The sequence below is a fragment of the Callorhinchus milii genome, unplaced genomic scaffold (assembly GCF_018977255.1).
Source record: "Callorhinchus milii isolate IMCB2004 unplaced genomic scaffold, IMCB_Cmil_1.0 Scaffold5, whole genome shotgun sequence".
NCBI classification, from domain to species: domain Eukaryota; kingdom Metazoa; phylum Chordata; class Chondrichthyes; order Chimaeriformes; family Callorhinchidae; genus Callorhinchus; species Callorhinchus milii.
This window is the reverse complement of record NW_024704746.1, coordinates 62,003,865-62,030,157: the sequence shown is the minus strand read 5'-3', so window position 1 is coordinate 62,030,157 and position 26,293 is coordinate 62,003,865. Positions and strand designations below refer to the sequence as shown.

Genomic DNA, 26,293 nt, shown 5'->3' with positions numbered 1-26,293 from the left:
ACCCTCCCCGATCCCGACCCCCAGCTCAGGTCCGAAACACTGATTGTCCAGCGCCTTGGGACGTCCTCCAGACGTGAAAGGCGCTGTACAAAGGTAATTTTGTTTTACTCAACTCATTTTGAGTAAAATGAATAGAAAAATCATATCTAGATCTTGTTGGAGCCACTACAGGTTGTGTCAGTAGAGCAAGACACCAAGACTACAGTCAGTTATTGATCTCAGCCATTCAGGGAGGGCGGGAAGAGGAAGAACAACAACTTGCATTTATATAGCGTCTTGGGGCTCTTGAATCAAGCCAGACAGTCAGCGAGTGACCTTGCACGCTTTTGCATGACCAGTGCAACATTTCCAATCTATAATCCAGAATGTGTGCTGCACCACAGATTCAGCAGCGGAAATTCTTGCCCACAATAAACACACCCCGTGTTTTGCTGTGCTCTGCCGTGCACTTTCCACCAGATGGCGCTCACCGTCACCGAAAACCAGAGTGCGGGTGGGGGGGGTGGGGGGGTAGAGTTTGCAAACAAAACAAGTGTCATTTCGGGTAAATAGTTTGGAAAAGTTGACAACATTTGTTTTAAAGGTCTTTGGTTCGAGTCTTGAAGCGCTCTGGGACGCTACCCGGCCTGAAGGCCACCCTATAAATGCAAGTTGTTGTTGTTTTGGACAGGTTGAAAATCATATTTTTTTTGGGGGGGGCACAAACCAATAAAAAGGGATGTCAATGGAAACAAAGTGCATTCGAGTGTGTCTTGAGATTGCCCAGAGTGGAGGACAAATCTCAAAGTCGGGTCTGAATTTGCAAGCTGGTTCTTTTTAAGAATCATGCATTCAAATTAATCGATCGATCCTTAAACGGTAAGACACAACAGGCTCACATGCTAAGAGCAGGTGGAATTTCGGGCCTTGTGCTCCATGACCACACGTGATGGGAACACCGCATTTCATAACAAAAAAGTACAAAACATTCTCACGCTGTTCACATTCACATTTCAAACTGACAGCGTGAGAATCAGTTCAGATATACAACAAGTTGCACTAATACAGCACCCTTCACGCTGGATGGGGTCTCGGAGCGCTTAACATCACCGAGAAATGCATGGGGCAGAGCGCTGAAGCTTATGACAGACACACCACCCATCAGAACCAGGCTGACCCTTCCTTACCTGCCATTGTGTCCTTGTAACTGAAGAGGAGCTGCTTGTGTTGCAGGACTGTGTTGAGCGACAGGGCTCTGATGCGCTGGAGGACTCTGTTGTGCCATCGGACTATGCTGCTGTGCCATGGGACTCTGTTTCTCTGAGCCTGGTGCGGAAGCTGGGCTACTCAACTCTGCGACATGCACGGGAAGAAATAAAACGGGAGTTAGGTCAATGATCAAGGGTAGACGGGGTTGTTTTCCCCGCTCCCTCGCTGGATTCTTATCTGAAAACTGCGCTTTCAAAAAGAAAAAAAAGTTCTCCTCCTCGATTAGAAAGAGACCCTGCGGAGCAATGACTTACTTACCCTCTTGAGGGATGATGCGCAATGAAACACTGAGGCCGGCGTCTTTGATCAACTTGACAATGTCTGCATGAGGCATGTTAATGATGGACTGCCCGTTCACCGCTAGGATGCGGTCGCCTACTTTGAGCCGTCCGCAGCGATCCGCTGGGCTGCCGTCGATTATCCGGCCGATTTTGTGAGGCACGGCTGTTGTTCCACGTTCCCATTGAACGAGCAGGAGTTGGCGGAGGCGTTGACGGAGATCGGAGGGCAGGCAAACACAAGGGAGAAGACACAAAGTGTCAGTGTGCTGCAAATTCCTTATTCTGGAACTGTCTGATATCTACACAACAAATACTGGATATATTTTTATTATTTGTTGTCGCTCCCTGTGCGCTGTTCAACAGTAATTGGCTCATGAAATGGCGGCAATTCACATTTGATACGTGCCTGAGCGTCTGAACCTGCCTTTGTGTGGCCTCGCAGTTCTTCAACGACCCAGACCTCAACACTATCGTGCACTAAAAATGCTACCTTCACCAAATGCAACAAGGAAACAGACGCATTGGGTTTGAAACGCTATCAGTTTGCAACGGGAGTCAAAGACAGCTACTCAAGACTTGGTCCTGGGGAATTCTGCCGGCTGTACACCCGAGCCCACTTGGAGAGATCCCTTCTCCAAAGCAACTGAGGTTAGATCAAGAGAATCAGGAAGAAGAGAGATTAGAGCGAAAACAGGACAAACACCTTTTTGGTAACGTAGGATTAGAATTACAGCAATAAAGCCTCCAGGTATTGATTAGCTTTCATTTGACATGAAACGGCTATATCAAATGCAAGGATTATTATTATTATTGTTATTATTCTGCACCATTGATGTGCACGAACTGGGAATGCACAATCACAGAGTCTCTGGCAACCAAAGGGTGAACAAATGCTGATTGCGTCGCTGGGTGAGCTGGTGTGGAAGAGCTGGTGAACATGACTCCGCCCAAGAGAGCTGAATTAAACACAGGGTTGAAATGACAAGATTGCTGGAGTGTCCTAGGTTTATAACCGGACCTGCTGATGTTAATTCAGCTCTTACACACTGTCAGATTCAGAGACTCCCCCCACCCCAAGCCAGGACCCCTGACAATGTCACCGGAGCTGGTTATTCAGACAAAAGGAAACAGTGGCAGCCAAATCTCACCTTTTATTTGTAAAAGATTTGATTGCTGATGAAATCAGCTTGCAGCCAGAGAATGTGAGGGAACCGAACAGCATTGGACACCTAGTCATTAAGCTTGTGTGCACTTCAACACTGTACTCCATGGACTATTTTGCAGTCACAGATTCTAAATCTAAATTAAAATAATAATCCCTTCAAAAATAATTTGGTCACTCAACCCATCCATGACTGTTTGTGGGACGCTGCCGTGTGCAATCGCCTGCCGCGTTTCGCCCACAAAATATACGGTCAATTCACTTTACAGTAAGTTCTGTGAAGCGCTTTGAGAAGTCTCAAAGACGCGATAAGACGATATATCAAATGCAAGGATTGCTGCCCGGGCCAGCTGTGGGATCTGACTTAACTGAATAATTTAACTCTCACTTGTGTTACAGTCAGTATCTCTGATGGAAATCTTCTGGGTTGACCAAAGGAAATTCAGTTTACAAAACCTATAGAGCTGCTTTCAGTAGGCAAATGATGTGTGTAGCAGTCTTAGCAACCCAGGAAAACCAGCTGGAGTTGCTTTGTGGTCTCATATTATTTTCATTGCTGTACTGGACACACCAGAAGGTAGAATCCTGGATTGTGATCAATTAAACTGATCTCATTCTGGGCAACGGTTGGAGTGCGACAATTAATAATGAGCACCTCCTGAGCCACAGATGGAAAAATCACCTGGAGTTCCCACTTTAGATTGTTATCTCAAGCTCCTGGACTCTGTGTGTATGTGTCTGTACATTTATATGCATGATTATAGCCTTAACCTTTATCATAGCCTTAAGACCCTGCCTTTAAAGTTTAAGAGCCTGAAGAGTTATTCAAAATTCTTAAATGTGGTCTCAATTTAGAAACCACAACAAAAACTTGCATTCTTATAGCACCCCTCACAGGGGATAGAGTTTCGGAGCACCTAAAGAAAGAAAGATCTCTTTTGAAATTGAGATTAGATTTAAGAATAGGGATGGTCCTTGATTGTGATCAAATAATCAACCAATACTGAGTCCAGCCTCACACAAGAAGAATAGTCATTAATAACAATAATTTGGTTACTCAATTCACGACTGTTTGTGAAACACTGCTGTGCACAATTGGCCGCCGCGTTTTGCCCACCAAATACACAGTCAATTCCCCAATAGGGATCAATGTCTTCAGGAATCCATGATCTAACATGGACTAATGGTTGACTTGGGTATTTTGCCAGATAGATGAACTTTGCCTCAGACACCCCGAAAACAGTTGGATGCCACAGAATTGACTGATCAGAGCAATATTTATGGGGATGTATGAGCCAGACAGCTTAAGAACTTATTCTTGTAAACCAACTGTTTGAGAATTTGAAACTGATAAAGTGGCACATGAGGTTATTATGGGTTAATTATCATTATTTTGCATTATGGACAGCAGCTAAGCCACAAAACTGGAAAGACTGTGGAGAAAGATCAACTTGAATGGACACAGTAAATGGGAGCCCACATTTAAAGCGCTTTGAGACGTCCTACCGACGTGATGTTGTATGTGTTATATAAATGTAAATTGTGCTGTATTGCAGAGCCACAACTGTCATCAATGAGATAAGAACACAATGTCTCCCAGAGATAGGACCAAACAGCAATCTGAGAATATTTCCCAATTCAATTTCACTGAGTTCATTTCAAATATTTGAATCGTATTTTGCTTTGAGGCTAAATGCTGTGGCGTTTCATCCACAAAATATACAGTCAACGCACGTTAAAGTATATCCTATAAAGCGCTTTGAGACCTCTCATTGACGTGATAAGATGCTATATCAAATGCAAGGATTATTATTATTATTTATGCGGTCTCCCAGTTAATAAATACTGCGAAAAGTACCGAGGATTACCTCACTGCCTGAAGGGGAAGAAAGGATGTTATATAGAGTATTCAGTTACTGAATAAGTAGTTAAAATATCTGGAATACAAATCAAATCTTTCACTGGAAACTCACTAGCTTGTTGTGATATTAAAAGTGGAAAATCTGAATTAAAAAGTTTCAAAAGGCTACTCATAAAAAAAAATATATATAGTTTTAATGGTAGTTCATTGAAAGGATTTTTCACTGTATGCTCCTGGCTATTTTCAGCCTCTGTGTGTCTGGTTGAGGCTTAAGGTCTAATGCTAGCTGACAGGAAAATTTGTTACTGAACTTCTCCAATGATCCAGCCTTCGCATCATTTGTAAAATGTCCCTTGTGAGCTTTGTGACTCGGTCTAATGGCATTAAAGCCCTCGCCATTTAATGAGCTGAAAACCACAGCTTCCACAGAGAGACATCAAATGCACTGTTCCTACTGCAAGCAAGCAGTGCATTGCAAACTGCTTCGGTTCCCATTATATTCGGTACCCTGGTAATTTGAGGTGAGGCTTCAATCGTTCTAGACGATAAACAATGCAAGATCCTCAAGCATTAGGAATCGTCAAAGCTTAATCATTTGTTGTTTTCAATAATTAATATTAATAATCCAAAAACGTAACCAGGCTGATTCGGTTTTACAGAGATCATATAAAATGTTGTCGACCTCATGGGGGAACTTTAATTATAACAATAATCCTTGCATTTGATATAGTGCCTTATCACGACTTTGAGAAATCTCAAATCGCTTCACAGGATATATTGCAATGTGGATTGACTGTGTATTTTGTGGGCGAACACAGTTTGCGAAGGTCATTTAATGGTATGCACCCTTTCCCCAACAATTCTGTAAATAAGCTTCATTCCTGCCACTGTGCTGTGCTTCACTTCAGATTGGTTTTGCTAACAGGAAAGAATATTTCTCACTGACATTTCTAGCCACTAGTAGAAACATGCTCATGTGAAAAGAAAAAAAGGTTCAATGTGTACCTAGGGTGACATTCTGATGTTACTTAAGGGACATTTGTGATGTCTTAAGACTTAACACTATGTCTTGGTCACTATCACTTACATTGGCCATCAGAGATTGAAAAGTGTTAAGATTTCACACTAACTGCTCAGATTTCTACGGTATATTTTAATTTAATCTATCCTCAATTCTGGCAAACACAGCTTTGTGGAGTTTGTTGAAGTGGGTTGTAGATTCACGATAGAATGCGTTCTGATCTTTCTGCAGCTGCACATGTCACGCATGGCTTCATAAAGGCATTAGTGCCATTCGTACACCTTCTTAAAAAGGAGACTCATTTACAAGGTAACATTGGCTGTGTGACTACATGGCAAGATCATTTTACATTCACACAATGGTGTAAAACTGATTATTTGAGCAGTGTGCACACACTCACACATATAATAATATAATAATCCTTGCATTTGATATAGCGCCTTATCACATCTTTGAAACGTCTCAATGCTCTTCACAGAATATACTGTAAACTGAATTGATTATATTTTGTAGCCGAATCACGGTAGACAATACCGCACAGAAAACAGTCGTGGATTGAGTGACCAAATTATTATTATTATTATTGTCATAGAGAGAGAGAGAGAGAGAGAGAGAGACACACACACATGTGGGAAATGGTGTCTGTTTGTAACTTTTGATGAAGTCAGATTGACTTTAAATCTAAAATTTGAAAAACTAATGAAAATGTTCTACTGTCGATTCCCCTCCAAAAAGACAGAAACAGAGAGTGGCACAGTCCAATTAAGTTGATTAATAACCAGATGTTTATGATTCCCATTATTATTTTGTTTGTCTTCTCATTTTAGTCTTGCTCGCTTTGGGGCACCTCACTAGGTGGAGAATCGTGTACAACCATAGCAAAAAAGAACAGAACAGGAATCATGTGGTGAATCCTGTTTGCAGAGGTTAAAAATAATACAATATTCCATAATTCCACTGAATTTAGTTCCAAAAGCAGCAAACGTCGATATTAACAAGTGCAAGAACTTAGGAGCAGTGGAAAACACATTTTCCATTCCAGTGAGCACCTACAAGGCTGGGATAAAAGGGAAATAAACTAAGTTATGCACCTAGTTTCACATTGCAGTACAATGCACACAATTGCAGCCACAATCAATATAAACAAGGCTGGCTCGGTGAGGGCTTCTTGAATCATTTGTATTTTGCATTCTTAACATTCCTAATTACCCAAACTATTGCAATCTGGGCCTTTTTTTAATTAAAAAAACAGATTTTATTTTCTACTGAATGAAGAAACATGACTCTCGCATCACTTTTTCCAGTGAGGAGAACTTTGCTAGCAAAGAAATCTGTGTTTGGACCATCCGGAGTAGCTCAAGCAAATAAAATGAGTGCATATCATGGGATGCATCCCACATTCCCTTTGCCTCGCTTCCTCCCTTGTCTCCTTCAAGACCCTCCTCTTTGACTGGGTGTTCGGTCACCCTCCTACCCGCTACCCTCCTTGCCCACCACAACTCCTGATCCAAACCTCTAGCTCGGGTCCAAATCCCTGTCTGTCCAGCCTCTTGGGATGTCTTCCTAATGTGAAAGGCACTATAAAAATTTAATTTGTTGTTGATGTTGTTGCTGTACTCCTTAGTGAAAGCAGGTACTACACATGAACGTTCCCTGATCTTAACCACTAGCAGTATTATACTATACAGTACAATCATAGGTTCGTGCAAAAGGATGCTACACTGCATTGAGCACGTAAAGTTGCAGAGAGACAAGGTCCAGTTTGATTCTTCCATACAACTTAGCAAGTTAAAAAAACATCCTTTTGTTGAAGTCGGGTGGTGTTTGTGGAGGAAGCAAACACTTTACCAGTTTCGTCATCCTACGTGTCCGCTTCAATTTCAACTGGGATTGTTCTCCTTGGAGCAGAGAAGGTTAAGGGGAGATTTATTAGACGTGTTCAAAATGATGAGGGGTTTTGATAGAGTAGATAGGGAGAAACTGTTTCCACTGGCAGGTGAATCGGTAACCAGGGGACATAGATTCAAGATAATTGACAAAAGAATCGGAGGGGAGATGAAGAGGCAATTTTTGACACAGTTATGGTCTGGGAGGCACTGCCTGAAAGTGTGGTGGAAACAGATTCAATAACAACTTTCAAAAGGGAATAGATTGGTACTTGAAGAGAAAAAAATTGCAGGGATATGGGGAGAGCGCGGGGGAGTGGGAACTGGTTGGGTATCTCTTCCAAAGAGCCAGCACAGGCACGATGGGCCAAGTGACCTCCTTCTTTACTGCTCAGGTAAACAGAAGCGTGTGGAGTAAGGAAACTTACCTAACGTTTTGCCCTGCCCGGGAATCGAACCTGGGTCCTTTTGCATGCGAGGCGAGTGCTTTAACCACTAAGCTACAGGACTCACAGTATCAGGGATTTGCCTGGGAAGTGTTTAGGTCTGCTGATCCATTCTATGTCACTAATCTATTCTACGCATTATATAGTGGTTTCAACTGTTTCCTAATACCTTAGAATCATCTATAATAATAATAATCCTTGCATTTGATATAGCGATTTTCACGTCTTCTAGACATCTCAAAGAGCTTCACAGAATATGCTGTAAAGTGAATTGACTCTATTTTTGTGTGCAAAACGCGGCAGCCAATTGCGTACAGCAGTGTCCCACAAACAGTCATGGATTGAATATTGTTTTGTTTTGGAGGGATTATTATTAGGCTCTGTGTGGAGTAAGGAAACTTGCCCAAGGTTTCGCCCTGCCTGGAATTGAACCCAGGTGTCTTGCTTGCAAGGCGAGTGCTCTAACCACTGAGCTACAGGACTCCACATCAATTACCAATTCCACCACAGGAAATATGGCTATTATAATCCATGCAATTATTTCTGTGAGTAAAAACAAATCCAGTACGACTCCTATTAGGTCAGACGGACGATATCTCAATAAATTATTGTTATAACTACACTTCACCAGCTGGGGGCAAATCTTACGTATGAAAGTTACTGCCCAGTCCAATATTAATTATATCTCAATTTTCCCACAATGGAGGTGTCCAAATATTATTTTGATGACAGAACAAATTTAGCTATGATGCTTTTATGGACAGGAACAGGAAGAAGCTAACGTCAGTAGTGATGAATTAAGGTTAAACGTAAGAGGGGCTTGTCTTACCCAAATGATCCCATTATCACACAGAGATTTTTCTGACAGACATAGCCTGATGCATATTAGGCAATGCACAGAATGCTTGCATTGCTTTGTTGTCCTATAACTTCTCGGCTTTTAAAAGAAATATAAATTTGGATTAAAGTCTCCAACAAAACAAAGAGATCACTGTATGTGTGAACAGTCGGGAGGAGAACTACACCTCCCTTATTGATTTGCCAATGTATTATAATAGGAAATTTACTGGGTTAGTACTGCATTAAGAGCTGCTCTTTGAGGGCTAAACACCTCAGAATGGTACTTATTCTGAACACCATCATAACAGTGAATTTGTCGATATTCAAATTTCTTTATTTGTGTGGTGTTGTGGAGTTAAGTATTTATAGTGGGTCTAACACCTTCCTCACAGTAGTTTAGTACTAGTAATTGAGCTGAAATTGCTCCATGACAATACTTTAAACCTCCAAAGAGGCTTTAAAGTTGGTGGGCTGGAGAACTGAGAGACAACTTGCACATTAAACAGGTTTGTGCAAGTGACTTTCATAATCACCATTAAAATAAGCTTTTTTCAAAAAAAGTCAATAAAACAAACAATTTCAAACTAGTATTCCTACAGCTGTTGTATAAACAAAATATGCACTGGAAAAATGAGGAATACTCTGTTTATTCCACCCAAGAGGAAGATTTCATAACTTGTTATGAGATCTTTCTCCCAGTTGCGAAATATACTGTTGTATCCTGAGCATTCATTGTGAATTCTCTTTCTCCTCTAATGTTAACTGCTCACATAATGTTTAAGCTTCCACTGTTAGAATTGGGAAGAAAAAAATCTTTTATGTTTTTACAAAAAAAATGCATTTTAAAGGATGGATTCCATTAAACAAAATATTTTTTTCTGGAGCTCAATGCCACTCTCACATGCTGTACGTCTTGGGACGTTCTCTCGATGCGAAAGGCGCTATACAAAAATAATTTTGTTGTTGTTGTTGTCTACTTTTCAGCAGGAACCAGAAACGAGAACCCTCGAATTTCTCCCTTCCTCATCCGAGAAAATGTGCCGAAACAGTAAACTCATGATAGCTCGACCCTGGGTTAACTTGTCACTATCACTTAATCAGGGAGGTTGGTCCAACCTTTTGGGTTGCTGAGGGCTGGATGTCCTATTTGAGAAACGTCTGCGGGCCCACGTAAACGATACATTTACATTTCCCTTCCAGAAACATAACATATCGTTTACAGGTTAAGGAGGGAGGGCCAGATGAAATGGGAGGGGGGCAGGCGGCTGGGGGGGGAGGAGGGGAATGAAATTGGCCTACAGGCCGCCAGCTGAAACACCCCGACTTAAGCCATTATGCTGTCAATATCTCGGCCGCATTTATTGACGTATTTATAACTCGCCACTCCTGATAACTCATCACTGAGCCCTTTTCCCTTGGAGTGACGAGCTATACTATAGTTTACTATAGTTGTGTACCTCTCATCACCCTGGCCAAGATCAAAATAACTCAACTCATACAAGGGAATAAACCTAGGACTTCCTGATGTGTGTTGCTTCCTACCACATGAGGCACAAAATTAACCACCGAGCCATTGGGACGCACGTGAAACTAAAAGGCTGAGAGATCATACAATTTTACAAATCCATTGCCGTGACACTAAGAATCTGGATTTGACTAAATGACAGGGACATGGCAATCGCACTCAATTAGGAGTGAGGCTATTGTGTCTCATATTTGCTAATTTTACAGATTGCTCACAATTTGAGTTGTACTCCACTATCAATGGCGAGCTATGTGGTTTTTCTGGGATTTCCATGTGTATTTGGGATACATGGAATTCTCAGGCTGGTTTGGATACTCTTCAGCATGGTGATGGGCTTCCTCACGTGTCAGACACCCGGCTGCCCAGAAAGACTTGTACTCTTTGGGTGCGTTTTGAGTTCTTAAACTTAACACGTTTCCTTAGCCATCACGTAATACAAACTGATTGCTTTGGTGCCCTGCTAACTCCTTCAATTTCCTCAGGGAGAGAAAAAAAAATGCTGTCTATATGAATAAGAACGATAAAAAGGTTCTCTCCTTATAAATTATACAAGGGCTGCATCTTTCTCAAATTCCTTAAGCGGAACATTTTCATAAACAGTGGACTGCAGACTTTTTCACCTCGTAAACAAGCTAAGAAATGTTTTTGTCGGAAAAGACTTAATTATTTAGCACCGATCTTCTATCACAACCATGCATACACAATTATAGGAACCTAGGAATGCATAGGACTGGAAAAGACCACATTTACAGTGCATTTGGCTAGTCCAAAAATAAAACAAAAATCCTTCATGACTCCAACCTCTCATAATAATTATACTCATAATCCTCGCATTTGATATAGCACCTTATCACGTCTTCGAGACGTCTCAAAGCACTTCACAGAATATACTAAAAGTGAATTGACTGCATATATTGTGGGAGAAATCCGGCAGCCAATTGCGCATAGCAGTGCCCCACAAACAGTCGTGGATTGACTGACCGAATTATTATTTTTTTTTTAAGGAATTACTACCCCCACGTAGGGATCCGCCAATTGACTAACAACCGGGTTCCTACTTACTGTTAGGTAAACAGAGGCGTATGGATTAAGGAAACTTGACCAATGTTTCGCCCTGCCAGGAATCGAACCCAGGTCTCTCGCTTGAAGTTCAAAGTCAAAAAGCTATTTGCGCAAGAAACTCTTGAATAACATTTTAAAAATTCATAATGTTTCTGATCAATTCTTGATATGGTTCATAGGATGAAATATAATAATGAAAATACATAACTTTCGCAAATTGCTTTTGAGAGCAGAAATAAATTGTTCAACATTTAAACTTGTTGGGGAAAAATAAGTGAATTAAATGCTATTCAACGTTAATGGGGATGATCAGAAGTTTCAAACTTTAACAGATGTGGTTTGACTCTCAGCAAAAAAGGAGGTTCACTCTGCAGTTATCAAGATGCATGTCAGATTTGATCTTGCAGTCTGGTTGGTGGATTGTCCCAGTGGTACACACCTGTCAGATCTGGTTTCATAACCCAAGCAATCTGTCATCCAGCCAGGCTTCCAGGTTGGGAGTGCACTTACAAGCTCCCTTCAGGTTTGCATTACTTTGGGCTCAATTCATCTACCATTCCTAACTTCATCCTAAATTCACACATATTTTCAAACATCTTATCCGAATCAGGAGACGTAGCAAGGAAACTGTAGACATTTCACCAGTACCAAAGAGTGTCCCGACTTTGAGAATTGACTAATATTTTTATTACTAAAGAATTAGCTTCCTCTCCATAAAGAGTGGAAGTAATAATAATAATAATAATCCTTGTATTTGATATAGCGCCTTTACCACGCCTTCGAGACGTCTCACAGAATATACTGTAAATTGAATTGACTGTATATTTTGTGGGTGAAACGTAGTAGCCAATTGCGCCCAGCAGTGTCCCACACGCAGTTGTGGATTGAGTGACCAAGTTATTTTTTTAAGGAATTATTACCCTGGGAAAAGTGATCCGCCAATCGACTAACAACTGGGTTCCTACTTACTGCTCGGTTAACAGAGGTGTTTGGTGTAAGGAAACTTGACCAATTGCTGGGAATCGAACCCAGGTCCTCTCGCTTGTGAGGCGACTGCTCTAACCACTGAGCTGCAGAACTCCAAAAAAGCAAGTAGACTGAAGTTAAAAGTGAAATCGGAAAATATTTCTTTATACAAAAAGTTATGAGAACGTAGAATGAACTCTCTGCTTCAATCCCTCCACCTCACCCCTCTTTATCTTTAAATCCCACTTGAAAATCTACCTCTTCAACTGTGTCTATAGTCTCTTCCCCTTCCCTCTTGCTCAGCATCCAACCCTGCCACCCTACAGCGCTCTGAGACGTTATCCTAAGTGAAGGGCGCTGCATAAATGCAAGTTATTGTTGGCGTTGCACTGTACTAGAAGTGCTTGAAAGGGAGATAGAGATAGTATAATTAATATCCATGTTAATGGAGAAAAGGCTGGGAAATGGAGTCTACTATGATTTGATAAAATTACAAAATGGTCTTGGTTGGCCATCAGGTCAACTTCTGTTCTTACGTTCCTCCAATCTGTGAAAATGAAGCTATGCTAGGAACCATAGAAACAAGTAATAGCACTCTATTAAAAATGAAGTTCATCCCTGGAGATGCGTTGTGAAGGAAAGAGGAGAAAAAAGGGCTGTGTTAGGGGACGAGAAGAGAGAGAAATGGAAAAATGAGAGAAAAGATAATTAGAGGGAAAAGAATAAAAGGAAAGCTACAGCAAAAGAGGAAAGAATGTACTTTAAATCGACTTTTATATTACACTCTAGAGTGCAATAACAAATCTATGTTTCAGCAATGTTGAATGCTTGAAGCCAAATTATAACTCTTGCTTTCTTCTGTGTTAATTCAGAGAAGGCAGAATCCCTCCATGTATACTCAAACAACAACAACAAGATCACATTTGTGTAGCGCCTTTCACGTCAGGAGGATGTCCCAAGGCGCTGGACAGCACAGGCACTCAGAGAGAAATGCCATTATTATAGGCTGACAAAATAGCAGGTTCTGATCAATCATTAAATTGTTTAAGGTGGTACAGAAGCCCACCATAGTTTGGTTTTCACTTCACTGCAGGGCTTTGCTGCAGTAGCTGTGATTATACATCTGAAGCTCAACCTTACAAGTGTGATTGCCTCTTGCTGGTAACTTTATTAGCAGTGTACGCTACAAGAATTGCCCAGAGTAATTTGGATTCTTGTACAGAACTGGAAATGGCTAACGATTTATTTTGTATTTTCTAATTCTGTGCATGATCTCTTCCTAAGAAGTTGCTTCACAATGCCCAAAGGTAGTATATAGAATTGATACATAACTGGCTCAACTCAAGAATCTTTTCTCTTGTGGGAATTTTGGGTTTGAGAAGGAGAATTATTGTGCTGTTATGTGCAAATTAGGGATTGAGACAGGTTTAAAATGGTTTGAACAGCCACCAGTTAAAATAGGGCGATGTCCCTGATTTGGTTGTCTGAATGTTTCACTATTCAGTGGTGGGTTTAGGAACATAGGAACAGGAGTAGGCCATTCACATCCTCGAACCTGTTGCGCCATTCTATTAAATCATGGCTGATCTATACCTCAACTCCAATTACCTGCCTTTGCTCCATATCCATATCCCTTCCCTAACAAAAATCTATCCACTTCAGCCTTGATGTACGAAAGAAAAGACAATAAATACAGAACGTTTTCATTTGTTAAAACGGCTTTTCTTACCGACTGCTGCTCCCGTCTCCGGCCTGTTTAACGAACTGATGATCACAAATCCAAAGCCTTCATTCTCCTTGCGATGGATAACAACGTCATTTGGTTGCAAACCGTGACTGAGCAAACTCTCTGCCGGAGAGGAACTGCTAGCAGGCGCTTGTGTGCTGGTGGGGTAAGCAGCATAATCGCTTCTTGGAGAGCTGTGCTGCGTAGACACAGATCCAGGGCTTCGGCCATTCTCAGGACATGGCTCACCTATAATACAGACAAACGTTACACAACAACAAAAACAATTACATTTGTATGGCGCCTTTCATGTTGGAAGGATGTTCCAAGGCGCTGGAGTCAGGGATTTGGACCCGAGCTAGGCGTTGGGATCAGGAGGGGTGGAGGGCAGGGGTAGGATGGTGACTGAAGGCGTGGTCGAAGAGGAGAGTCTTGAGATGGGCCTTGAAGGAGGTAAAGGGGAGGGAGCGAGGTAAAGGGACTGTGGGATGGAGTTCCAACGGGTTGGGGCAGAGAGGCTGAAGGCTTGACCCCCAATTCAGTTACGTCTCCAAAAGAAAACAGCAGCTTTGACAGAGAAGCAATCTCGCAACGAAAATGGAAAACTAACGTAAACTAAAAACAATTAGTTGGTCAAGTGGTATTGTACAACATTCGAACGATATTTCTCTGCTCTGAAATAATATCTATTTCTGCGTTTGTGAAGTCGATTTTTAAATGGCCCTTTTTAGTAAAAAATAATGTATGACAATAACTTTGTTTTGTATTTATAACCCCTTCTAATTTATAACCTGAAGTAACACTGTACACATTATGTAAGGAACATGGAAGCAAAGGCAAAATTGATTAGAGACTGGTATGCACCAAGGCACAGCACATTAGAGCACTATAGCGCTGTGCTTCTAAGTGGTAGAGTAAGCTATGTGTCCACAATTCCCAACACAGTGATTTTCTGATCTCAACCTTGCAAACCGCAAGATAAATTATGAGCCTGTTATGTGCAAAGCCACACTCCTATCTGAAGAGCAGGACTGGTAGATAACTGGGTGCAGCAGTTTGATTGCCCTTCTGCCCAGCGAGGGGAAGGTGCAAGGTTTATGGAGATTTGAGTACAGGGTGATTTTTTTTCCCCTTTCCATTTCTTTTCTGTTTGGTGTTTCACAGGGACTTGAAAATCTGACTCTGGAACGTAATAATAATAATCCTTGCATTTATATATAACGCTTTATCACATCTTCGAGACGTCTCAAGGTGTTTCACAGGATACACTGTTAAGTGAATTGACTGGATACATTTTGTGGGCGAAACGCGACAGCCAATTGCGGCCCACAAATAGTTGTGGATTGAGTGACCAAATTATTCTTTTTATATTATTAAGGGATAACTACCTCCCAGAAACGTAATCCGTAAATCGACTAACAACCGGATTTCTACTTGTTAGGTAAACAGAGCCTTGTGGAGTAAGGAAACTTGCCTAATCGAACCCAGGTCCACTAACTTGTGAGGCGAGTGCTCTAATCAAATGCTCTACAGGCCTCCACAAAGCATATTGGTTAGAGGGCTATTCATTAAATATTAATTAATTTTTCATCTCAATACAATTAAAAGTCACTGTTCCTCAAATCATCCACTTTCAAAAGTGCCAGGTGACAAAGAGGTGCTCAGAGGATCTTAAGAGAGGAATTTTCGCCTCTTTTTGTAAAAGCACTTGTACTAAACATTACAATTAACATTCTTCTGCTGTGTGCCGTCCATTTCTGATGCATTGTTTTTAAAAAAAAACTGTTTTATTCACAAAGTGATTGCCAGCGGCATGGCTGGCTTCCAGTTCGGAGGAGTTGTTTAGGCCGATTGTAGGAAATAGTTATCAGTAGAGACAAGGCTGATTCAGCATCAAGCTTACATATTAATTAAGTTCCCTCATATTGCATGCTCTGTAAGCCTTTGACTGCAGGTACCTTGGTGATATCATCCCGTGTCCATTGTTTGAACAAAAATATTTATAACAATGAACTGAAACTGGCAGCGTGCAACAAAAGAGTGTTAAATGAGCACCATTTTCATGAGGAAATGTTTGGTGAATCTTTATACCTCAGGAAGGGAGAACAGTGAAAACAGCCAGGCATTATTTTCATTCAGACAATGGGATAAAAAATTACAATCTGTGATGTATATTGGTGATAATTTATGAAGGGGAATGGGATTTGAGGGTAATGGGCCTTCTGCTGATGTTGTTTAGATAAGCTGCTTTGGCTATTATTAAAAAAAATGTTAAGACCAAGTTATTGTTAGTCGATTGGTGGATCGCTTTTCCGGTGGTAATAATCTCATCAAAAATAAAAATAAATAAAAAAGAAATAATAATTTGGTCACTCAAACCATGACAGTTTGTGGGACACTACTGTATGCAATTGGCTGCCACGTTTCGTGCACAAAATATACAGTCAATTCACTTTACAGTACAGTCTGTGAAGTGCTTTGCGACGTCTCGAAGACATAAGGTGCCATATCAAATGCAAACATTATTATAATTTATTATTATTAAGTGAAATTAAGCTTTTCACAGTACTACACTGAATTATGAATATTTACTTTGTACTATTTATTTACTTTATTTAGTTTGTAATGTCAAAGGACCTTTAACAATTTGTCTTGCTGTGCTTGAAAGTAGTGTCCATCACCTTTTAGTGTCTTGTCTTAAACTTTTTGGGGGAGGACAAATTTGCAGGCTTTGGGGAGAGTGCGGAGGAGTGGGATTGAATCAGATAGCTCTTTTCAAAGAGCCAGCACAGACACAATGGGCCGAATGGCTTCCTCTGTGCTGTATAATTCTCTGATTCTATGAAAGTATTGACTAACAAACACCATCCAAAAATAGGCTGCTCATCAAGTCTTTAAGGCATTTAATGACACCTAGAATGCATCATTAACCACTTTCATATTTACCACCGGGAGGGCATTTGAGTTGATTTATATACAGATGGTAATGCTCATTGCGACTTGCTTCACCAGCTGTAAACTGCTCCACGGTTGCTCTTAATGTTCCTCTGTGATTCCATCATGAGAGCCATGATTCCGCAATGATCCTACTCGTGTTTCCTTCCACAAACCCTTCCATTTTCTGAACTGGTCATTTCCATTTATTTACATCATGCAAAGAGCAACATCACTTTAACACGGATATCAGGGATCATTTAAATGTTAAAAGGGTGGATTGGATTTTATATGTGTGCAAATGCAGTAAAATTCTTCTGCAGCGCATCAGGATGTATTGTTCTGAGTTTACTTTCTCCATCCCGTTTAAAATCTTATATAGCTCTATAAAGGTTCCTTCAGAGACATTTTGATTCAAGAATCTAGAGCCCTAGCTTGTTTAATCATTGCTCACAGCTCATCCTCCTTGTGCTTCTTTGGACTGCCTCCAGGATCATTATTTCTTGGGGAACAGAACCATGCCATTGTAGTCCAGCATCCACTTTGCCATGTTTATTCTGGAGTACAAGTGTCTCCTATTCTAAGTTTCTAGCTGCAGTATCTATGTTGATACAAGTTTCCTACTTCATGTATTTGGGAAGTGGGCTTTGGTGCAAAAGGTTTAGGGTTTGAATCTCAGTGGGCCTTGCTCATTCCTTCACTCTACTAATGTATTAAGTAGGAACGCGGTTGTTAGTCGATTTGTGGATCGCTTTTCCGGGGGTAATAATCCCTTCAAAACAAGAAATAAATTTTAAAAAATAATAATAATTTGGTCGGTCACTGTTTGACTGTTTGTCAAACCATGACTGTTTGTGGGACACTCCTGTGCGCAATTGGCTGCCACGTTTCGCCTACAAAATACAGCCAATTTCACTTTACGGAATATTCTATGAAGCGCTTTGAGATATCTCGAAGATGTGATAAGGTGCTGTATCAAATGTAAGGATTATTATTTTTAATAGCCATTGTTATATTATTCATTCAACCAATGGACTGGGTGAATGGACTAGGCTGGGTCTTCACAGCTGCCAACCTGACAGTTTTTCCCAGGAAAGCTCATCATTTTATCACAGGGAACTGCTTGCAGTCCGATCCAAATGTGACAAAACAACAACAACAAAATTACATTTCTATAGCAAAAGCACCTGACGATAGTGCGGGAGGGAGCCTGTGAGTCAGTCAAGGCTGTGATTTGATCTCATGACTTCTGACCAAGGGTTGCACCAGAGACAGTAACCCATCTTTCTGTCAATGTTGATTGATCAGTGCTTCCAGTTTTATTTCTGAACCTAACTCTCTAGTGACCGTTAATCTGCTGTTGGGTCCACTGTGGTGCCTTCCTTTAGCACTCTCCAGGATCTGGTAAGCAGTGAGAGGATTTGCATTCCGTTCCAAACCCAGGTAAATTTCCATGTTTAGTTGGCATACGTACGGGCAACTCTCAGTCTGGTTCAGATACTCTGAGGGTTTCCATCTCTGTCAAGACACCCCTCAAAATAAATATCTCTCTTTAAAATATTTAAACGTCCAGTGCATACCTAGACACAAAACCTTCCTTCGCACTGTCAGACTAACGTGGCCAGTTCGAGCTGCGATGTGCATCAGATCTATCACATAACGGTGAGGTTTGCCAGTTACTAGGATTCCGTCCACATACACCAGCTCATCTCCTGGTCGCAAGCGGCCATCTCGATCCGCAGCACCCATTGAAATTATTGCTCCAATAAGGATCTTTGGGAAAGAAAAACAAAGGACAAGAATCAGTCAAAGGTACAATCTTGCCACTTGGCATCGTGGAGGGCAATTCCCAATAAACGATCTGACATTTGTACAGTGCCTTCCACGTTGGGAGGACGTCCCAAAGTGCTGGATAGTCAAGAATGTGCACCCAAGCTGAGGGTCGGGATCAGGAAGGGGTGGAGGGCAGGGAGGGTGGGGGTAGGAGGGTGGCCGAAGGCCTGGTTGAAGAGGAAGGTCTTGAGACAGATCTTGAAGGAGGTGGGGGGCGAGGAGAAGGGACTGTGGGATGGGGTTCCAAAGGGTGGGGACAGAGAGGTTGAAGACTTGATCGATGATGGTGGGGTGGGCAGGAAGCATGTCAGTTAATGATCAGCCAAGAATCATCAACGACTGGCATGTTCCCAAATTATAGACTTACGTTCTCAATTTCCACATATTTCACTATGTATTGAACAGGGCAATCTCAGTACAGATTTATATATATAATATATATACTGTATATAAGAATTTTTGTTGTATTCGTCTCTTTGGACAGTGAATGCATTAGCGTTACATCACCTCGGTCTCTAAGGAGGCTGGCCATTAAGCCTATAAGGTAGGTCATGTATCGGAATGCATCACCCCATTCCTATACAGTACTTATCACTAAGAGGCCTTGCATTGCCACTCTGGCAGTTTTTATAAAGAGCCGTTGATGGTAATTGCATACTTTGTAGTTCAGATTTAACATTTTATATTCATTCTGCTATTTGAGGAGATCTTTCTTTCTTTCAGATTTTGAACTGATTTTGAAAAGTTTTCAGCGTAAGATTTTTTTGCATAATCATTTCTTTTGTGAAGGAAAGCTAAGATTATTACAACTTTATGAAGGTCAAAAGGAGCGCATAATCATGCATTTATCTACATAATTTCTCAACATGGCAGAGCCTCGTTTTATTTGCTTAAAGAAATCACCATCAAAATCAGATTGTTCTAAAGAATACTGATCAAGCACAAAGGAAAACTTCAGACTGCACTTTCAAATCTAAATAAGAAAGAATTTACCAGATCACTTTTCACTCTAGATCGTCAAAAAAGTTTAGACGTGCTGTTTCGTTGCACAACATTTCTGACTTGCTTTGAGTTTTACACCCCATTACATCCAGCTTGTTGAAAAATTTCTCCCTTTAAATTCCCAACCACATGATAAAGTAAACGCATACCTGCCATTCAGAATAAATGAATGTCTAGCATCATCATGACACCAATGGCTGAGTTGAAGGATAGTGAGGTGATGTTATGGTGTGCATTGATTATAGATAAAATCTGTATGGAGAGTTAAAAAACACCCTTTGCATTTGATATAGCACCTTTCACAATCCAACCTAGAATATTCCTATAATATATTTTGTTGTTGCTGTTGTTGACATATTTGGAGTTCTGTATCTTAGTGGTTAGAGCACTCGCCTCGCAAGCAAGAGGACCTGTGTTAAGATTCCCGCGCAGGGCAAAATGTTGGGTAAGTTTCGTTACTCCACATGCCTCTATGCCTCGTGCATGCATTTGTCACCTCCCGCTTGGATTACCCAAACACACTCCTCGCCGGTCTCCCGAGTTCCACTGTTCAAAAGCTCCAGCTCATTCAGAACTCTGCCGCCCGCACGCTAACCCGGACCAAACTCCGTACCCACATCTCACCAGTTCTGGCCCAGGCTCCACTGGCTCCCCATCACCGAATGGATCGACTTCAAGATCCTCACACTCGTGTTCAAATCCCTTCACTCTCTGGTACCGCCCTACCTCTCCGACCTCCTCACTCCCCAATCCACCACCCGGCACCTCCGCTCGATTGGACCGGCCTCCTGCTTGTCCCTCGAACTCTCTGCCCCACCAGGTAGACTTTAAAGCTCCCATGGCACTATTTGTAAAGTGAAGGGAAATTTCTCTTGGTGGCCTGGCCAACATCACACAAATAAGGATAGAGGCTTAAAGGGGTATGGAGATAGGGGAGTCGGATTGAATGAACGTATTGCTCTGAGAGCCAGTGCAGACTCTATTAGCTGAATGGCCTCCTTCTGAGCTGTAAATTTCTATGATTGTAAATTGCAAGATACGTCTGGATACCTGTACGCTTCACCTTTTAAAAATCTTGGAATTTAGACTCTGATATCTCAAAATATTAATCAAGGATGTTTGCAACTGTATTAAATCATCCACACCACTTGCTCTTACTCAGTAATCTTTGAAGTTTGCAAAAACAAGGAGGAAAATGCTGTGTCAATCTTGGTCTGGTGAAGAAAATAAACTTTTTTTTAAAGGAGGCCAATTCATCTTCATAATTCTGGGACTGCAGATACAGGGAGAGCAGTTGGGTTCTGACTTTCTTGAAATATCGTTTCATTTTTCTTTTAGATTTAAAAATAAAAAAATGTTTAAGAAACCAATGAAGCAGAGAAATATATCAGTCCCGTATTTCTGATCATCCATCAAAGAGATTCATGCTACAGAATAAATCTACTGCGGTAAGAAAGGAAGCACCAATTTGGTGGTTGATGCCAAGATGTCAGTCATTCAAGGAATAGGTTGATGGTGCAATGAGAGTTAAACATAATAATCCTTGCATTTGGTATAGCACCTTATCATGTTGTTCAGACATCTAAAAGTGCTTCACACAACATACTCTAAAGTGAATTGACTATATTTTTATGAGCAAAACTCGCGAGCCAATTGCACACAGCAGTGTCCCACAAACAGCCATAGATTTCCGTGACCAAATTATGAGTTTTTTTAAAGGGATTACTACACCTGGGAAAGGGATCCTCCAATCGACTAACAACTGGGTTCCTACTTACTGGTAGGTAATGAGAGACGTGTGGAGTAAGGAAACTTACCCTGGAAGATTTTGTCCTGCTCGGGACTCAAACCCAGGTCCTCTCGCTTGTGAGGCGAGTGCTCTAACCAATATACTACAGGACTCCACAGGAGTTCAGTAGGATTGATGTTCTGGAAGGATAAGATCAAATGGATTGAGTTGACTTCTTTATGGGTACCACCCTTGTGATCTTGTGAACAACTTGGCACTACCTTTATTATTGGTTTCAGTGCCAGAGGCAACAGGGTTTCCAGTTGCTTACAGGACTACAGAAAGCAGCTGCTTCCAGAAGAGGTCATTGCAGCTTACTCCCATGACATGAGTCGGTATCTCTGTTCCGTGCCACTTCAATGTGCATTTGGTTGGTTAGATATAATACTATTAAATAACTTTCTCTGCTTTGTGAGGACTAATTCCCACATCTCCTTTAAAATTCTTCGACAACTATTACCCCAGACCAATGACATTTCCAAGCCAGCCTGGCCTGAGATGCATCAGCCATTGACATGTTCATGAATATTCTACACAACTCTGATCAGGCTTGCTACTGAAGCTGTTGTTCCAATATTAAAAAAAAGTCTATTTTAAGATAAAAGCTATACAAGCCAAAATTTGGAAATGCCGACGTTAATTCAGATCAAAAAGATCATCTTTGAAGTGGTGGAATCATTTGAATTCAATAACAACAACAAAAATCCTTATGTTTCAGATAGTGCCTTTTCACGTTGAGAGGATGTCTCAAAGTGCTTCACAAGATACACTGCAAAGTGCACGGTTTATTTTCTTGGAGAACAACAGCAGAATTTTGGAGGATGCAGCTGTGATACCCATCTCTCCTGTTTTGTATTCTACAAAAATATTCAGATCAAGTCCTCAAAATTGCAGTAAATACTGACCCCTTTTGCCAAGTCTTTAACTCAACTCCCATTTAAATAATTTTACGCCTTCAAAATCAATTTGTGGTAAAGCAAAACATTGCGATCAAAAAATACAACTAACCTCACCCTTTTTTCTTGTGGTGATCATCTTAAAGGCACGGTGTTTGATTGTCAATCAATGGAAATATTTTCCTCTGTTCTCCCATCAAAACCATTCACATCTTTGAACATTTCTTTAGATTGTCTCTCAACCTTTTCTGTTCAAGCAAAACGCAGGCTCAATTTCTCAAAAACTCTCACCCCCGACATCAAGCGACTTTCTGACACACTTTCTCTAAGGCTGGGATGGATGCCTTTTTCAATATTGCGATGCCTTATCAATATGTTGTCTTCTTAACTCTGGATTATTATACTGACGTATTAAAGATGATTTCACTAAATTTAATTGGAGTTGAAGTACAGGTCAGCCATGATCTAATAGAATGGCCTACTCTTGTTTCTATGTTCTGGAACTCCATCCCACATTTCCTTCGCCTCGCTCCCTCCCTTGTCTCCTTCAAGGAACGTCTCAAGACCCTCCTCTTCAACCACACCTTTGGCAACCTGCCCTCCAGCCTTCTGATCCCAACCCCTCCTCTCACCCACACTCAGGTCCAAATTCCTGACTGTTCAGCACCTTGGGACATTCTCCTGTCATGAAAGGCGCTATACAAATGTAATTTTGTATTTGTGTTCAGCTCTTTAATCTAGAGTTTAGTTTAATTCAAACTATAATTGACATTTTGTCTTCTTAGTTCAAAGAAAATGATGTTTGCACAAGATCGAGTCATTCTTACACATTCATATCGACATATTTTTACTTTTATTTGGATGGCATTTCTCTTTTTTTGTTTTTTTGCTTATTTCTTTAGCTGTCACTATCCATTTGTCTTACTTAACACACAGCCTCGTACAGTTTAGCAGAGGGCCAGCAGGAACATTCTTAAAGAGCAAGTAAAAATAATTGCAAGAGTCTACTGGAGCACTGACACTGTGTGGTTGTGTGACTGCAGTTCCTGCAGGCTGTGCTCCCGAATCTCAGCAATTACTCTTTGTTACTCTTTACTCTTTATGCCAAACAGCCTTCCGGGAGAAACAGTGAACACTATAGCAAAGGCTGTCCATCCCAGCTGATCAACAGCTCTCCTAACCACCTTTGCTGGAATTGTTTTCAGTAACAACACAAATCACGCTACCTTCATCTTCTCACCTGGGCGAGTCAACCTCGCTCAGTTTGTCACACTCTTGCCTCTGAGTTAGAAGGTTGGGGCTTTGAACTCATGAGGCTGACTTTCTACTGCAGCACTGGGGGAGCGCTGTCACAACTACTGGCCTTCAGAGGAGACGTTAAACCGAAGATCCGTCTGCTTGTTCACATGGATGTTAAAATACCCTCAAATCCCATGGCACTATTGAAGAAGAGAAGGGAGTTTCTCTCGATGTCCTGACCAACAATCCCCAAATATAATTCAGTGGTCATTCACTTCATGGCTGTTTGTGGGCACTGCTGTATGCAAGTTGGTTGACACATTTCGCGCATTAAAATATACAGTCCATTCACTTTACAGTATATTCTTTGAAGCACTTTAAGATGGCTCGAAGATGTGATACGGCGCTATATCAAAATCAAGGATTATTATTCATTTATTATTATGTTCATCTACAGAATACATTCGCTGCAATTTGCAGTACATCCTATGAGGTTCTTTAAGACGTCCTCCCGACATGAATGGTATTGCAATCAAATGCAAGGAGTATTATTAATTTATTGATGAAGGAATCAAAATGCACAGAGAAAAATATATTGGAAAAAATGTCCAGCTCTAAAACTGTTCTCTCTGAGAATATTATTGCTCAGATTTCAGTCACTTTTGAAATTGCTGACATTTGTTATTTTCTGTGAGCCATCACGTGGGACCTTGTCTCAGATCAGATCAATCACATCTGATTTAAATAATATACTTTGGTAATATAGTTTATATTTGATAACTGCTGAGGTCTAAACCCCTACGATACAGATTGCAGTAATGTGTTCCTCCGGGGAGAAAGTGCGCATTCGATTCCAACAATCTATCTCTGGGATTTCCCTGTGTAGGTGGGATATATGGAATTCTCAGCTTAGTTAGGATACTCTTAAGCACGGTGATGGGTTTCTGCATGTGTCAGACACCCGGATGACCAAAAAAAAATCACCTTACTCACCGGTTGGCCAGGTTCATCACCACCCAGAATCCTGAAGCCAAATCCAGACTCCTGTCTGCGTAAATAGACATCTAACTCACGGTAATCTGCACCTAATTCAGGGAAGTCATGAACAAAATCAGTTGGATCAAGTTGTGTGAGCTTGAATCAGTCAGCCCTCCTTGGTTGAATGCAAGACAATGGAAACAAATGTATATTATACTGTACGAAGATTTAACAAACACAAATGTATTACTCTGACAACGATTTACACAGGTGAAGCAGGTGCATACTGTTAGCATGGAGAATTGTAGAGTTAGAGCTGGTATAGCCAAAGCAGGATGCTGCTCGCCCTGGAGATTTGCTCTTGTCTTAGTTACAAAGAGCTTTTGGGAAGCCTGGGAAATGTTCATATGCTGCGTTATGATCAGTAAGGGAATAGTGAACAGGAAGGATTGAGATTATACAGTCCAGCAGCTAGAGTTTAAGGCTGAGTAAAACTGTATGGCAGTTTCGAGTTTGATGATATTCTTCTTAGCAAATCTGAAGCCTTTTTTTGCACTTCCCCATAATCTGTAACTTCTGCAGGGAGAACCTTGAACAATAACCTTGAACAAAATGCAAAGAATACATTTCCACCACCTCTACTTGCATGAGACCCGGCTAAAATTAGGAGCAAACCAAAGAGATGATACTCATGGAATCCAAATAGAAACGCAGAGTAAAACAGTACAAATAAAAGGCGTTGTTTATACCAAAGTATTTTAGACATCCATACTGATCTTACTACCTGGATTTTAAATGCAACGTTTGAGCTTTAATCACCATTTGACTCAGTTTCCGCAGCCAATAGTTCAACCTGCTACAAATAAACAACGGACCTGGTTTCTGCAGCATTTTCCCTTTGAGGGATTTGTCAGCGCAGAGCAGTCAGCAAGCAGGATGCCGTATGGAAAGCAGATGAGTGTGACCGAGGTGGTTGACATAACATGACACGTGTGATTGGTTTAAAGGAGACAATGTGAGGTGGAGTTGTTCCACAAAGGAGTCTTCTCTAGTCTGTTCGGCTTAGTATCGAACAACTCTCACTTGTTCATCGATGATTTGAACATACAAGTTACCTAAGGTGTTTTGAATGAAGGCCACGGCCAACCATACATAATTTCACACACTGCGCAGCCATTTGGAAAATCATCAGTGCCAGACAGTTTAAATTCCATATGACAGCCAGCAGGAGGTACTAACACTCTGCAGGTGAATGTGTCCAAAAGATGATTTCAGGGTCTTGTTGAATACTGCCAATTGAACTCAATCCAAACCAGGAGACTACTTGTTTTGTAGCAAGTGTGTCATCCTGAGTAAGCTGCATTAATCAATGCTGCTTCACTCTCTTTGATGGCTCTATACTTATCCCTGTCAAAAACACTTGGTTTCCTCCAAAATGGAGCACCATTGTGCACATGCAGGCATGAATGTGAGACGGGAGGTTGTGTGTGGAACGATGCTCGAGCTAAGGAAACTGCAGCATTCAGTGTCTAAAGTTTTCTTCCAATTTGCTACAGTTCATTTATATAGCACCCTTCATGCGGGTAGTGTCTCGGAGC

General features: G+C 41.1%; 1 protein-coding gene across 7 annotated transcripts in view; it reads right to left on the bottom strand.

The window, feature by feature from the left end:
- The window catches only part of magi2a (membrane associated guanylate kinase, WW and PDZ domain containing 2a), a 472,217-nt gene that overhangs the window by 31,055 nt on the left and 414,869 nt on the right, over positions 1-26,293 (bottom strand). For all 7 annotated transcript variants that reach the window (XM_042335534.1, XM_042335536.1, XM_042335535.1 and 4 more), the window contains 5 exons: positions 24,711-24,802; positions 18,539-18,731; positions 14,028-14,273; positions 1,507-1,692; positions 1,167-1,332 (listed from right to left, as the gene is read on the bottom strand). In XM_042335534.1, coding sequence (XP_042191468.1) covers positions 1,167-1,332; positions 1,507-1,692; positions 14,028-14,273; positions 18,539-18,731; positions 24,711-24,802 — 883 coding nt within the window. The remainder of the gene's footprint in view (positions 1-1,166; positions 1,333-1,506; positions 1,693-14,027; positions 14,274-18,538; positions 18,732-24,710; positions 24,803-26,293) is intronic.